The sequence below is a fragment of the Cygnus olor genome, chromosome 14 (genome assembly GCF_009769625.2).
Source record: "Cygnus olor isolate bCygOlo1 chromosome 14, bCygOlo1.pri.v2, whole genome shotgun sequence".
Lineage (NCBI taxonomy): Eukaryota > Metazoa > Chordata > Aves > Anseriformes > Anatidae > Cygnus > Cygnus olor.
In genome coordinates this window covers 1,290,269-1,303,645 of record NC_049182.1, presented here as the reverse complement: position 1 = coordinate 1,303,645, position 13,377 = coordinate 1,290,269, and the positions used below count along the sequence as shown (strand labels likewise).

Sequence of the window (13,377 nt, the reverse complement as noted above, 5' to 3'; positions counted from 1 at the left end):
GAACGTGAGTCATCAAACCCCTTTTTTTCAGCTGAAGAAGGAGCCCGCTCGTGTGCCTGAGGTTTATATTTAATCGCTGTGCCATCTGTCCAGCCCTGGACTGGTGTCTTTACGTTCTGCACGGACACGTCCCCATTAGACCCAGATGTCCTCTAGCTGTGCTCCCAGCCAGCGCTGACTTTGTCTTTCCTCTTTAACCTCCCCGGCGCTTGCAGGCAGACAGCCAGGTGGACCTGGTTCGGCAGCATTTTTACGAAGTCTCCCTGGAGTACGTCTTCAAGGTGCAGGAGGTCCAGGAGAGGAAGATGTTTGAGTTCGTGGAACCCGTAAGCGAACGCTCAGCCCTTTCCGTCCCACAAAGAGGGGTCCTGAGGAATGCAGTATCACACGGAGCCAGGGCTCTGCAGCCTGCCCCAGCAGCCCCCCTGTGGGGCAGGTTTTGGGGAGGCAGCAGGAGATGTGCTTTGGGCAACCCCTTGGTGCAGGGCACAGGGCTGTTAACTTGGCCCCACGCACACCCAAAACATTTCTTGGTTCTACATCTCTGCTGTAATAGACTGGCCTGTGGTGTCTGCTGGCAACTAAAAGGAGAATAGGTTTGACCAAGGAAAAAAAATAGAGTCTGGAGAGAACTGTAACGTTCACAAGGGAAAAAGTATGCAGGAGTGACAGAGATAGAAAAAATGGGTTTTCTGGGATCTGCCTTTGCTCAGTGCTAGGCCGTTTAGAGCTTCTCTAGGAAATGCAAAACCTCCTCTGCAGTTTGCAAGGAGTAATTGCCTCTTAGTGAAGAGTAACTCAGAGCCGAGGGGAGCGTGAGCGTGGCTGTGGCTGCCTGCTTTGCCTGGCACGTCCTGGCTCCCAGCGAAGCGAGCGTCCGAATGACGTGGGGCAGGGATGGGAGAGGGGAGAGGGGTCCTGGGCAGGGGGGTTGGTTTGTGTGTGTTCGTGTGCAGAAGTTCAAGGGCTTGGGCTGTCCAAGAGCTCGGTTTGCGGTAGTGCAGGGGCTGTTTGGGCAGAACCAGCTCTGTTCAGAGCGGAGGGGCATGGTGGGGAAAGGAGGAGGATTTTGGTGTCGGTGGGATCTGTGGGACTGACTGAAGCAGGGGGTCCAATGGGGCTGGAAGAGGGGGGCTGGTGGGTGGCTGTCACTGGCCAAGGGCCAGCGATGCTTGCCCCAGCAGTCCCCAAGGAAGACTGACGGTCTTGATTCGTTTTACCCCAATGCAGCTGCTGGCCTTCCTGCAGGGGCTTTTTACCTTCTACCACCATGGCTACGAGCTTGCGAAGGATTTCAGTGATTTCAAGACGGAGCTGACCATCAGCATCCAGAACGTAAGTGCCCGTGCGGCTGTGCCCCACGCCTGTCCTGCAAGAAAACTTGCACGTCTTGCTAGGTTGTAGTGAAGGTGGTTTCTCCTTTTTTTTGGGCGAGCCATGAAGCAAAGGTTTCAGCATGTTATTGAAAGCAAATTCTTTTTTGTAAATAGTGCTACGCCACAAGCACAGCCTGAGTGGCAGCTCGTTCCTTCTGGTGCCCCATGTGCCCCCCCTGAGCTGGCTGGCGGGCAGGCACCGCTCCGTGCCCGCAGGGGAAGTGACGGCTCTGCAAGTATGTCACAGCACTGCTTCTCTTAGGAAGCGCCGTGTTTTTTCCTGGCGTGGACTGTGGGGCTCTGGGAGGCAGCGTTTCTTCCTGCGTGGCCGCGGCCAGGTGTGCACTTGTCAGGCTCACGAGCACCGTGGGCCGGGTGCAGTGTTCTGTATTTGGCGTGTTGGCACTGCAGCGTGCTGTGCTTCCCTCTTTGTTGTAAAATTACTCTTTTTTTTTTTTTTGACAGAGGACTCAGATTGGTTTCGTTATTTCGGAACAACTTTTTCAGAAAACTTACAATGCAAACAACTTGGCAATTGTTGTAATATTTTTCTTTTAGATTAAATCCAGGCCCAGGGAAAAAAACTATTCATGGGCTCTGCTGGTCCGATTTTCTGCGAGGGCTGTGCTGACCCAGCGCTGGGGTCCTCCTGCCAGCAGTCCCGGCAGAAAAATGCAGAGTCATGTAACTTCCTGCATAAGCGTGAATTTGCACAAGGGGTATAGGCACCTGAGGCTTGGATTTGTGCCACTCTGGTTTTTTGTTTTTCTTTGCACCAAAAAGTTAAGAATTTATTGAAGTTGGATGGAAGAAGGGACAGGAAAGTGGCTCCCCGGCTAGCTCTGCTCCTGCATGCTCGGTGCTGGTGCTGGAGGATGCATTCCTGTTTTGATTTGCAGACAAGAAATCGTTTTGAAGGAACAAGGTCAGAGGTTGAATCGCTGATGAAGAAGATGAAGGAGAATCCTCACGAGCACAAAAACCTCAGCCCTAACACGATGGAGGGTTATCTCTACGTCCAGGAGAAACGTAGGCGACCCGGGCGATGCGGTGAAGGGGCATGGGGGGAAGTGGTTTATTGGAGTGGAAGTTAGCTCAGCAGACGCCAAAATCTGGGAGGGGGGGACCGGCCCAGTGGCTGGGGTGTTGCGGTGTGAATATGGGAGAATCCCTGCCAGTGCCCAACAGGTCTGCTTTCCCTTCCCTGAACAAAAAGGGGTAGCAGTGCTTATTCCACTGGTGAAGTACAGCAAGAAGCACAGTTACAGAACTCCGTTGTGTGAAATGATCGTTAAACCTGCAGGTTATTAATGGGAGTGCAGTCAAACCGTACTAGTTCCGGGAATAAAAACAGCATTTGCTTTGCAGGTCACTTCAGTACGGCCTGGGTGAAGCATTACTGCACATACGAGCGGGAATCCAAGCGGATAATGATGGTGCCATTCGACCAGAAATCTGGAGGAAAAGCGGTGAGTGTCGGTACGCAGCTGGATGTGTCCTGGGGAGGTCTCTGGTGTGGCCGTGTCCTGCCGAGGAGCCGTGTGCCGTGCACCCTGGCCGTGCACCCTGGCCGTGCCGTGTTCTGCTGGCCGTGCTGTGCCGCCGTGGGCAGAGGCGGTGGTGGCAGGGCTGGGAGCGCAGCAGCCGTGCCACGCACACCTGTGCAAATGCCTGGTTCCCAGTCCCTGGTTCCTGCTGCAGGAGCTGGGGAGCCAGTCTGTTCGTTGTTTTGCTCCTTCCCCGGTGCCCGTGGCTTGGCCAATGAAGCTGTTTCCTTTTGGGTAGAGCTGCAGGAGAGCGTGCAGCTCCCTTCGGACCCCGTGTGCCAGTGCAGGGGGAGCGCTCCCGGGCAGCGTAAGCCCAGCTGTAGCAGGGTCTGGCTTTCCTCTCCTCTAAAGCAGGAACAATGGAGCCCCCCCGGTGTGTTCCCAGCTGGGGTGGTTTGTGAGCATCGTCCCCGTCCAGGGGAGCTGCCTCTGGCAGCTCAGCAGGCTTCTGTGCGGCTCCCTGCTGGCAAAGGGAGGAGGGCAAGTTTTAAAATTAATTTCCTCTTGCCTCGGAGCATCTTCATTATAACTTAGCTTTCAAGTACGCCAGCCTTGTAATCGTCAGCTGCTGCGTATTGTTTCATGTGGTCTCTGCCCACTTCACGGCTTCCCCGGTGCCCCGGGCGTGGGCGCTGCCGCACACAGCGGTGCCCTCCTCGTGCAGGGCGGGCGCCCGCTCCGGCGCTGCTCGCCTGTGGTCTTGAGGCTTGCAGCATCCTGGCACGAAGCGCTGCCTGTGCCGGCTCTCATGCCCTGTACTCACCCTGAAGCACTGCCTGCGCTGGGTCTCGTGCCTCGTGCTCACTCTGAAGCGCTGCCTGCGCTGAGCAGCCCCGTGCAGGCTGTGTGCAGCCCACCAGCGAGCGCCGTGGCCGGGCGTCCCGGGGTCTGTGTGCTGCGGGCACGGAGTCGGTGCTGCAGGAAGGGACAGCCACACGTGGGCCACCAGCTCTGCTGCTGCCAGCCTCTCACGAGCGCGCCTGGGGCTGCGGCTGGCGTCGGATATCGTTTGATATCTGCGGGTCTGAAGCGGGGCATTCCCCGAATAGCGGGGGCAGCAGGGCAGCTCGGGAGCAGCCTCGCACCCGCAGTGAGCCGGGCGGGTGAGCGGCAGGGTGCAGGCAGCGTGCCAGTCCCCTGGGGAGCAGCCCTGCAGAGACCCCTCAAAGCTGTCCTCCCGAGTTCCTGCTGGGGCCCTAAATAGGTTTCCTGGAAAATGGCGATGTCAGGGAACAGGGTGGTCAGCCAAGGTGTCATCTAGAACAGCACGGAGAGCACAGAAAAGCGGCCGTCTCCAGGAACACGCTCAGAATTTATCTTCTATTGAGTCATCGGTGGATTTTAAAAATTGCAAAGGGAGAATTTTCTGTGCTGGCAGGGCCCGAGGAGGGCCTTCCTCCAGCAGAGGACAGCAGTGCACGCAGATCCTGTCCGACTGCTGCTCGGCGTGGGGAAATCCAGCACAGCTTGGATGTGGATGCCTGGATGGGAGAATGGTTTTGTCATTGCTTTGTTAAATAATAAACATTTTAAGACATGTTTGCTCCCGTTAGGAGTTTGTGTGCGCAGAACGCTGCCAAAAATGCAGCCAGCGCTGGAGTGAGAGTTGACAGCCAGGTCTATGATGCATTGTTCAGCAATGGAAAATAAAGCTTTGCCCAAAAGTTGTGGTCCAACGCTCCCTGCCTGCCTGAAACGTGGGCCGTGCGATACTCGGTGCATAAAGCTCATCGTGTGCGTTCAGAAGGGACGCTTCCTTGTTTTGGAATAACCACATTTGCAAAGGTGGAAAGACAAGCCCTCATTTTGGATATGTAATTACGTATTTCTAGCAGGCGATGCGTTGCTGATGTTACCAAACCTCCCTCTGGTTTGAACACATCAATTGAAAGTGCGGTGGGCGCTGGGGGCAGGCGCACGGTTGATTGTTCTCCGCCTTATCTGCGATTCTGTCTCTTCTCAGGGAGAAGACGAAGCTGTTACCCTCAAATCTTGCACACGGCGGAAAACCGACTCAATCGAGAAGAGATTTTGCTTTGATGTGGAAGCCGTCGACCGGTGAGTGACGAGGGGCGTCGCAGCCTTCGGCGCACCTTCAGCCTGGGTCACCCAGAGCGTGCGCGCGCGGCGCCTGCCCCCGTCTGCAGGTGGCTTTCCTGGATGCTTCTCGTGCAGCTTTGGTGTTTGCCTTCTGCTTTAGTCATACCCTCCGCGAGTGGAAAGCTTTAGGCTGTGGAAACACACTTCTCCCTGGTGCTCCCAGCCAGGTGCTCTCAGTATGTTGAGTTAGCGCTTCGTTTTACAAGGTGCCGAGTTTACTCTGGTCTTTCTGAACTGAATGATGTTTTAGCACTTTTGCAGACTCTGGCCGTGTAAGGTAAATGGTCACAAGTATGGAAAAGACACGCCGCGTGTGTCTTGGCAGGGCTGGGGTGCCTCTTTCCAGCACCGGGTATGTGCTGAAATAACGTTGGCTTTTGTGCTGGGGCCGGGCTGCTGCCGGTGTGCTGTGGATGGTCAGTGGTGGAAGCCCAGCTCGCTCCTCTGGGCACTTCCCATTCGCTTCTTTTTTCCTGAAGGAGTAAAATCCTTTCTGACGTGATTTGTCTCTGAGCAGCTGAACCAGGCATACGTGTGGATTCAATCGATAGCGCCCAGGATGCAGAGCCTGTTATCGTGTCTACCTAGCATCACGCGTGGCTTCTGTACATAAGCAGGAAAACCAAGCTGGAGTTGCTGCTCCACGCGGTGTTACTCACTGCCTCGTCCCTTCCTCGCTGCAGGAAGCTTACGTGCTTTCCCAAAGCGTGCTCCAAAGTCACGAAGTATCTGTGCCCTCCCAGGTTTGTGCCTGCTCACGTTCCAGCTGTCCTCTCCCCTTCGCTGGCCATGGTGCGAATGCCCAGGAGGGCTCCATAAAGCCCAAGGTCATTAAAACCTGGTGTGTTGGATAATGCTGGCTGGTAGCCCCTGTATCTGTCCCTGCCCAGCCCGTGCTTCGTGGCTCTGCCCGCGGGGATGGAGGGGTGCGTGGCCTGTGCTGAGAGCCCCACGGCTGCTGCCCGCTCCCTGGAGCTCTGCTCTCCTCCAGAAAGCTGCAGGATTTCTGCTGACTCCGGGATTTTTTTCCTATGCCCTGAGGAGTTTTTTTTTTTTTAACTTGAAAATCAAAATAAAACTGGGAGGAGGAGAAGCCAGCCACCACAATAGTTTTCTTCTGTAGTGCTTTCAGAGTCGGCTGAACCTTCCCTTGATGTCTGGAGCCTGCTAGGCATGGGATCAAGAGCTACTCCAGAAATATGCCTGCTAAATGTAAATAATGGCAGGGGAGCGGCGAAGGCGGGGAAACCTGAGAAATTGCTCATTTCACATATGTGTTCCTGGTTCCCCTGCCTGAGAGAGCCGCGAGAGCAGAAAACATGAACTTAAAGGCTGCTTTTTTCCCCTCAGTATGCAGTCAACTGTGCACGTCCTTTGTATAAAAACTCATCGTTAGTTGTCCAGCATGGCAGTGCTTCCCAAAATAGTTAAGGCAGGAGGAAGAGGAGCCGTGGGCTGGGCGAGCTGGCACTGCCGCCTGATTTGTGCTGCAGGAGGAGCTGTAGGACACGAGCACGGGCTGGGGTCCGCAGCCCTCCTTGTCCAGGCTGGAGGGCCCCAGAGGGTGGCACAGCAGTGACCGAGGGCTGGCTGCAGCGCTGTCCGAGCCTGGTCTCACAGAGCGGAGGAGGCTGATCTGTGCAGTGGGCTTTTTGCCTTGGGCTGGTCGTTTTCTGGTTTGGTCTTGGGCTTTTTGTTTTGTGTTGTTTTGTGTTTATTGTCTCTGCTAATAGAGAAGTTAGAAACTTGATGTCTTGTTCTTCAGCCCCATGCTGGAAGTCTGGATGTGATTAAGGCAAACATCCCCAGGATGCTTCTCTGTCTCACATATGTGCTGTGTTTGACTTAGAGCAGTTTTCTCCTTTTCTGCGTGCAACTTAAAATGAAAATGAGACTTGTAAGCAAGGTCCAGCAAGAGCTGAGTGTTTTGTAACTGCTCGGTGCGTGCAGGCACCTTCCCTTGACCCAGCCCGGGAGAGCAGGGCTGTGATGTTGAGCGTGCTACCTGCGTTTGTGGTGTTGGGAGGGAAAGGGGTGAGCAGTGCCACCAACGTGCTTCTCCTGAAGGTGGAAACTACCTCTCCAGCGGTTCGCTTGGACATGGATGGATTTTTCTGTACGCGTCACTTGCTTGTGATGGACAGATGCATCGGATTGTCCCTTCTGAAGCACGTGGAGTGACACTTGCTGGGCTGTCGCTGTGCCCTCCTGGGCAGGCGTGGGTCAGCGACCCTCAGGCTGAAACCTGTGCCCGTACGGCACAAACCCCGCTGGTGTCCGTGGTGATGGAGAGGTGACGCATCGCTGCCGCCTGGCACTTGTGTCCAAAGCCTCTCCTCTTACTCTCCGGCAAATTACGCGTAAATAACCCTGCAGGTGGCCCCGGGACGATCTGCGGGGCAGGTACTGCTTGCCCGTGCCCTGCTGTGCTCCTGTGCTGTCACCCTCCTGAGTTACCTGTGTGCTGCGGGGACAGCACACAGCCCGCGTCCTTCCCAGGCTTTTCCTGCAGCGTATTTAATTGGTGTTAAGCTCGCTGGGCCCAGAGCAACTTAGCTACCTGGTGGCTTTATGGCAGGCTGATGAGTTGTGGCCCTCTTACTGGTGGGGCAGGAAGAAGAAGAAGGGGCTCCTTCCACCAGGGGCTCCTGGTGGGGCTCCGGGTCAGGGCTGTCCCCGCTGCCTGCTGCTGGAGGGGGCTCCAGGAGACCCGCACGCGGTTGCGCTACGCCGGCGTATCAGCAACCCTGCAAACAAACCGTGCATGCGTGCAAGTTCCTGATGAAATTTCCCTTTTCGTTCAAGTGCTAATATCTCCTATTGCCATGAATTTTGAGTAGCTTTTCAGACTCCGTTGATAGCAACTTGGAAAGGTGTTTCAGGATGCAGTGTAAGCTCCGTGCCGTGGTGATAACGCAGAAAGGAGCGAGGCGGCCACGCTCCAGCCAGCGTGGAGCCGTGCAGCCTAGAGGTGGCAGCCTCGGCCGGTTCTTCCCATGCCGCATCCATCAGCACAAAACAGGCTCTTGTCAGCGGTGCATTTTGGGAAACTGGTAGACATGCCGGGCCGGGTGCAGGCTCGGGCCATTTTAAATAACACCCAGAGAAGCTATTGTCTCCTGGGGGGAGGAATGTGTTCTTGTCTCCTCCAAAGATGATTCAACACTCCAGAACTGAAAGTCTTGAGCCTGGTCTGTCATTACAGCGCTGCTTCCTTTTCCTGTTGTCTGACAGGGAGCAGGCTCCAAAATTCCCAATACCGAAGACCGAAAATCTGTGATAGAGGTATTTGGGGGAAAGGCTAAGAAATCCCTAACACTGCATTTGCACATAGCTCTGATTTTCTCTGTGGGAAGTTAGGAGCGTTTTAGTGCTGTGTTCAGAAAACATTAGGTACTGTTACGGCAAAATTGGCCCCAGAATGGAGTTGTAGTGTCTGAGTGAAATACTTCCCCAGTGCGATGGATAGCATGGTTTACTGCTAATGCCCTTTTTCTAACTAAACTAGTTGTAGTCTCTGCGCATTAAATCAGTTTTATAAACAAGGTGAACAGGGATGACAGCCAGCGTCTTACCAAATAAGCCGTAGGAGGAGGAGCAGCTGATTTGGCAGATGACAAAGGGTGTGCAATTTAGGATAATCTAGGTCATTGCTCAGGGCCAGAAGCTAAGTGCTTCTAATACCAATTGGTGTTTATGGGAACAGGAGGTATTCAGCTTTTTGGGGTTTTGGTCTCTTAGTCATTCATAAGGCAGTAAACTCTGCTCGTTGTGCCATCGCTCCGGGTTCCTCCGGTGTGCCCCCGGAGCGGCTGGCATCGTGCTCGTAGGGCTGCGTAATGGTTGGCACCGCGTTGGGTGAGCTGCGAGGCACCTGCTGCAAGCATTTCCACCGAGCAGATGGTTTTCGGTAGGTAGGTGTGTTGGCCCTGCTCTGGGCACACGCTGCCTGGGTCCGCGTGTTTCTCCGTGCCCTGCCCGCAGCCCGGCGGGCTCTCCCGACGCCTCCCCGCGCCGGGCTGGCTTTGCAGAGGCCGGCGGCTGGCAGCGGTGCTTCGCACAGCACGTGCAATACAACCTGTACTTGTTCCGTGCCGGTGTCGCGTTTCCAGTGACCTTTCCAACAAAGCCGTTCGCAGGGGGCTCCCCCGCCGCTCCCGGCAGCCCCGTGCCCCCGCGGCAGGGCGCCCACGGCAGCCGTGCCGCGAGCCTTCCTCCACGGTCACGGGGAGAGCACATCCCGGGAGGGGAAGCCTTGTCTTGTAACCAGCCCAGGGAGACCTGAGTTCAGGAGCAGAGCCCCCTTCCTTACTGCTTTTCTCGTCTCCTTCCACGCTTCGTTGTGGGCCCGCACCTGGCTGCCGCCCGTGGGCACGCTGCTCCGCGCTGGCCGGGGCTGGAAACTTCTGGTCCCGGCGTTGCGCTCGGCCCTCCAGGCCCTGTTATTAATCCCTGCTTGGGTTTTTTCTTTCAGCCGTTTTTGATTGTCTTGGTGTGATAAGCTGCCGCAGGAGTTGGAAGTTCTTATCTGTTTCTACTGCTTTCATTATTTGTTTGTGTTTCTGGAAGAAGAAAAGGCAATGGGCCTTTCTCATTTTCTCTGCGCGCTTAGTCATAGCTCCTTAAACGCGGGCTGTTTTTCTCAAAAGCAGAGGTATTGAGAAAATTCAAATTTCCTGTGTGGTCTCATATGGAAAATATTTTTAGTTTTTAGATTGTGGCATATCGAAAATATACTTTCTTGCAAAATGTTTACCATGTTCTACTCCGGTCTCATGCTCCTGCATTACTCAGTTTAGAAACTGGTCACAAAATTTCCCAGTCCCCTCCTTGCATCCCAAAAGAAGGCAAAGGGCCTCTTGGTGCCTGGCGGCTGAAACGTCTGATGCAGCTTCCAGTAATGAGTCAGCAGGTTCGTTATCTCATTTGCCACAAAAGTTCGTGTTTGTGTATTTTCATCCATGAAGGATTCCCGCTGCGTGGACGCCGCCGTCTGCCGTCGGTGAGCAGTCCCGCCGGGGTGGAGGGAGCTCCTCCAGCTTGTGCGGCTGCTGGGAGGGGAAATGTAGAAGAGCTCCAGAATTCAGAGATACGTGTGTGTTAACGGAGATGGATAAGTTTCGTTTATCTTTTGGGAGAGGAAGTCAGAGCAGGGCCTTTGCTGTCTCAGACGCTACCCTGAATGGCCGAGATACCCAGAATCTCGATATAAAATACCCAGAACCTAGCGAGCACACCTTTGGAAACAGTGGGTCTGGAAGGAACCCCCTGAACCCGGGGCTGGCTGCAGGCGGTCAGAGCTGCGTGCTGATGCTGTCAGTGGGATGCTGCTCCAGCTGCAGGCAGCCTACCTGAGCAGTGGGTACGTGGCGCCCCTGGGCACGGTGCGGATCAATAATGAACGAGGCGTAATGCGCGGGGCGTTCCGGCTGCATCACGGCCGGGAAGATGGTTCTGCCCGGTGAAGTGGTGCGTGGAGGCTCTGGCAAATGAAGGCTGTGGGAGGAAATGCAGAGCTATTTGCAATGTAAATGGCTTTTTAATTCAGTTTCACAGCCCCTCCCCGCGCGCTGCTAAAGAAGTTCGACTTTGAAGTGAAGCCCAAAGAGTTGTTATCTGCTCAGAGGCAGAACAAACATCACCACGTTATCACTTCTTTGTCCTGTGCGGGAGGGAACCTGGCACAGGAGATACCCGTATTGTCTTTCTGGAGTCTCGTCACTTTTCTGAGAGGCCAGTGTCGAGTTTACTCAAGTGAACAGTTTAAATGTCTTCTGTTTTAATGTCTCAGCCAGAGGGACAGAAATCCCTGTCTTTCCTTTGCCCGTGTCCCAGCAAGGCCCATCCAGGGCTTTCTGCCTGGGCTGTCTGCGCCACCTGCAGCAGCCGGCCTCCAGCTCGGGCTTGTGCCTTGTCCGGGGGTGCAGCTGAGACCCCGGTGGCCCTGGCCCTGGCCTCTTGCCGTGGGGAAGGAGCTGCTCTGAAAGGAGCTGCTCTCAGCCCGTCGCCAGCACCGCTGCACCTCCGTGGGTACCGCCGGCTCCTCTGCGCCGCTCTGGCTCTGCGCAGCGAGGAGCTTCGCTCCCCGTGTCGAAAATACTCGACGCTGGATGCTGAACGCTTTCTTCCTCAAACGGGGCGATGGTTAAGTGGTTTCCTCTTCCCTTCAGAATGAGTAAACTTCCAAACCACTAAGCTGGTGAGTATTGACTGACTCACCAATGGGATTAGCGGAGATCAAATACATTATGTCTGGTTTACTTGGACCTGGGCTTGTTGCAAGCCTGAGCACACTGCTGCTGCTGGGGACCCCGTGCTAGCTGCCTTTGGGTGCCACGAGCGAACTGCCTGGTCGGTCAGGAAGCACAGCAAGGGAGGAGCATTAACTCTTTGCTCCTTGCCCGTACGTACCGCAGAAGCAATAGAAAACGGGCCAAAACCACCGCTATGCCAGCCCCTGTTAATGCTGTCTCTTCTGACGGAGGATCGGCTCTTATCAGGGGCTGAACAGCTTTCGCAGAGCGGTACTGCTGCTCTCGTCCTCCTGCTGAATCGCTTTTGGAAAGCTCAGGTTAGAAATTCCCCCTCTTCCCAGGCCTTACCATTTTTTGGGGATTTAGTGGTCGGCAGCCCCCGAGGCTCGGTGCCTGACCCCCTGTGCCGGGGCAGCCTGGTGTCCCCGCGGTCCAGCCGGCGTTCTGCTGCGTGGCCGGGGCGGCTGCACCTTGCGGGGATGGAGGCTGCGGGCTCAGAAGTTCTCTGCTGCAGCACCGTCCGTGGATGAAACCTGACAAGTGCTGCTGTGGGGTCGGCTCCGATAGCTGCTCCCGGTCGTGCTGGCTGCGTGCAGCTCGCCGGCCGTGCCTGCGTCCTCCCTGTTGCCAGGCTCCTGTCCGCGCTCCTCCTGCAGAAACAGCAGCCGTGCTGTGCATCTGAAAATAGCTTGGGAGGGAGCAGAGGAACCAGCCCAAACAAACAGAACACAAAACCCGACTGGTTTGCCAGCTCGGCCGTCTCACCGAGACCCTGCCTGGTCCCCAGGGCGCTGTGCGGGCGGCTAGCGAGGGGCTAGCTGGGCCGTTTCGGGCTGGGTTTGCTGGCAGCGGGATGGGCTGGGGTGCTCGGGACTGAAAGCGTGAGAGCTTGCAGCCAAGTGACATGCCGTGGGCTGTCAGCCTGGGGAGCGAGCCACGCAAACGCGGCGCTGGCTGTGGCCAGCCGTGCACACCCCCCGCTGCTCCTGGAGCTGCACAAACACGGCGGCGTTAAGTCAGCCGTGACCTTGGTGGACAGGGCGAGAGAATTCAGCTCTAGCTCCTTGTGTGGGGAGGGCAGACCAAGGTTGCTCAGAAGAGGCAGAGGTGGTGCTGGCCCCGAGGCGAGCGCCGGGCTGGTTTTGTTCGCAGGCTCCCCTGGCTTGGCGTGCAGGCGCTCGGGCCTCTCCTTTCCCCGTCTCATTAGAACAAATAATCACGGAGCTGGGTTTTGGTGGTTGAATTTAGAGTGCGGCTCGGGGGCTGTTGTGTGTGTAGGGCTGGGGGCAGCAGGACCGGCAGCGCAGGAGCACCGGCAGGGTCAGGGACAAGGCACGGTCACACCACATGAGCATTTCGGGGATAAATTCGTTGAAATTCCTCATGCAGCAGAAGGTCCCCCTGCGAGCCCGTGCTTGGGTGATGGTGGGACATGGAATGTGGGGGCATCCTGCTTGCTCGGTTGCCTTCCTCGCCTTGGCCATTACATGGATGTGCTTAGCTCAAATGCAGGTGTACTGTCTGGAGGAAAATCAAATGAAAATTTTGGTGTCTAGCATCATGGAGTGGCTCTTATGCTCTAAGAGTACTGAAAATGTGTGCTGATTGTTGGAGATGCCTTCTGCTCCTTTCTTGGTCCTGCTTAGGACCTGCAGGGGTAAGGCTGCCATCAGCTCCGTGCTGCTGGGGCTCGGTGAGGAAGGTTGTCGTCTTTCCCTCTCCCTCGCATGGAAAATTTATCTCGGTCATCTTCATTTTCCATCCTGCAGTTTATTTATGGTGTTCCCTTTCTCTCCGCAGGCCTGGCGTGATCACCATGCAGGCACTTTCGGAAGAGGACCGAAGGCTTTGGATGGAGGCAATGGATGGCCGGGAGCCGGTGAGCACAAATATTAGTGAGAAAGCATTGGAGAAGAGCACGGAGAGCGTTTTGTAGCCCGGGGCAGCTTGTTTGCTGCGGAGCTAGTAGTCACGCAGCGCCTGCCAGCCGGCGCGAGAGCTGTATCCGTGGGGCAGCGCACGCCTCCTGCCAAGAGAATAGTTTAATCCTTTGGTTAAATATTTGAGGTAATACTGTATCTCCTGTGCTTGGATTGCTTG

General features: G+C 55.7%; 1 protein-coding gene across 4 annotated transcripts in view; it reads left to right on the top strand.

The window, feature by feature from the left end:
- Positions 1 to 13,377, top strand: part of ARHGAP26 (Rho GTPase activating protein 26) — a 132,078-nt gene that overhangs the window by 23,747 nt on the left and 94,954 nt on the right. For all 4 annotated transcript variants that reach the window (XM_040573146.1, XM_040573147.1, XM_040573149.1 and 1 more), the window contains exons 6-11: positions 216 to 326; positions 1,231 to 1,335; positions 2,276 to 2,405; positions 2,745 to 2,845; positions 4,887 to 4,981; positions 13,078 to 13,156. In XM_040573146.1, the coding sequence (XP_040429080.1) occupies positions 216 to 326; positions 1,231 to 1,335; positions 2,276 to 2,405; positions 2,745 to 2,845; positions 4,887 to 4,981; positions 13,078 to 13,156 (621 nt within the window). The remainder of the gene's footprint in view (positions 1 to 215; positions 327 to 1,230; positions 1,336 to 2,275; positions 2,406 to 2,744; positions 2,846 to 4,886; positions 4,982 to 13,077; positions 13,157 to 13,377) is intronic.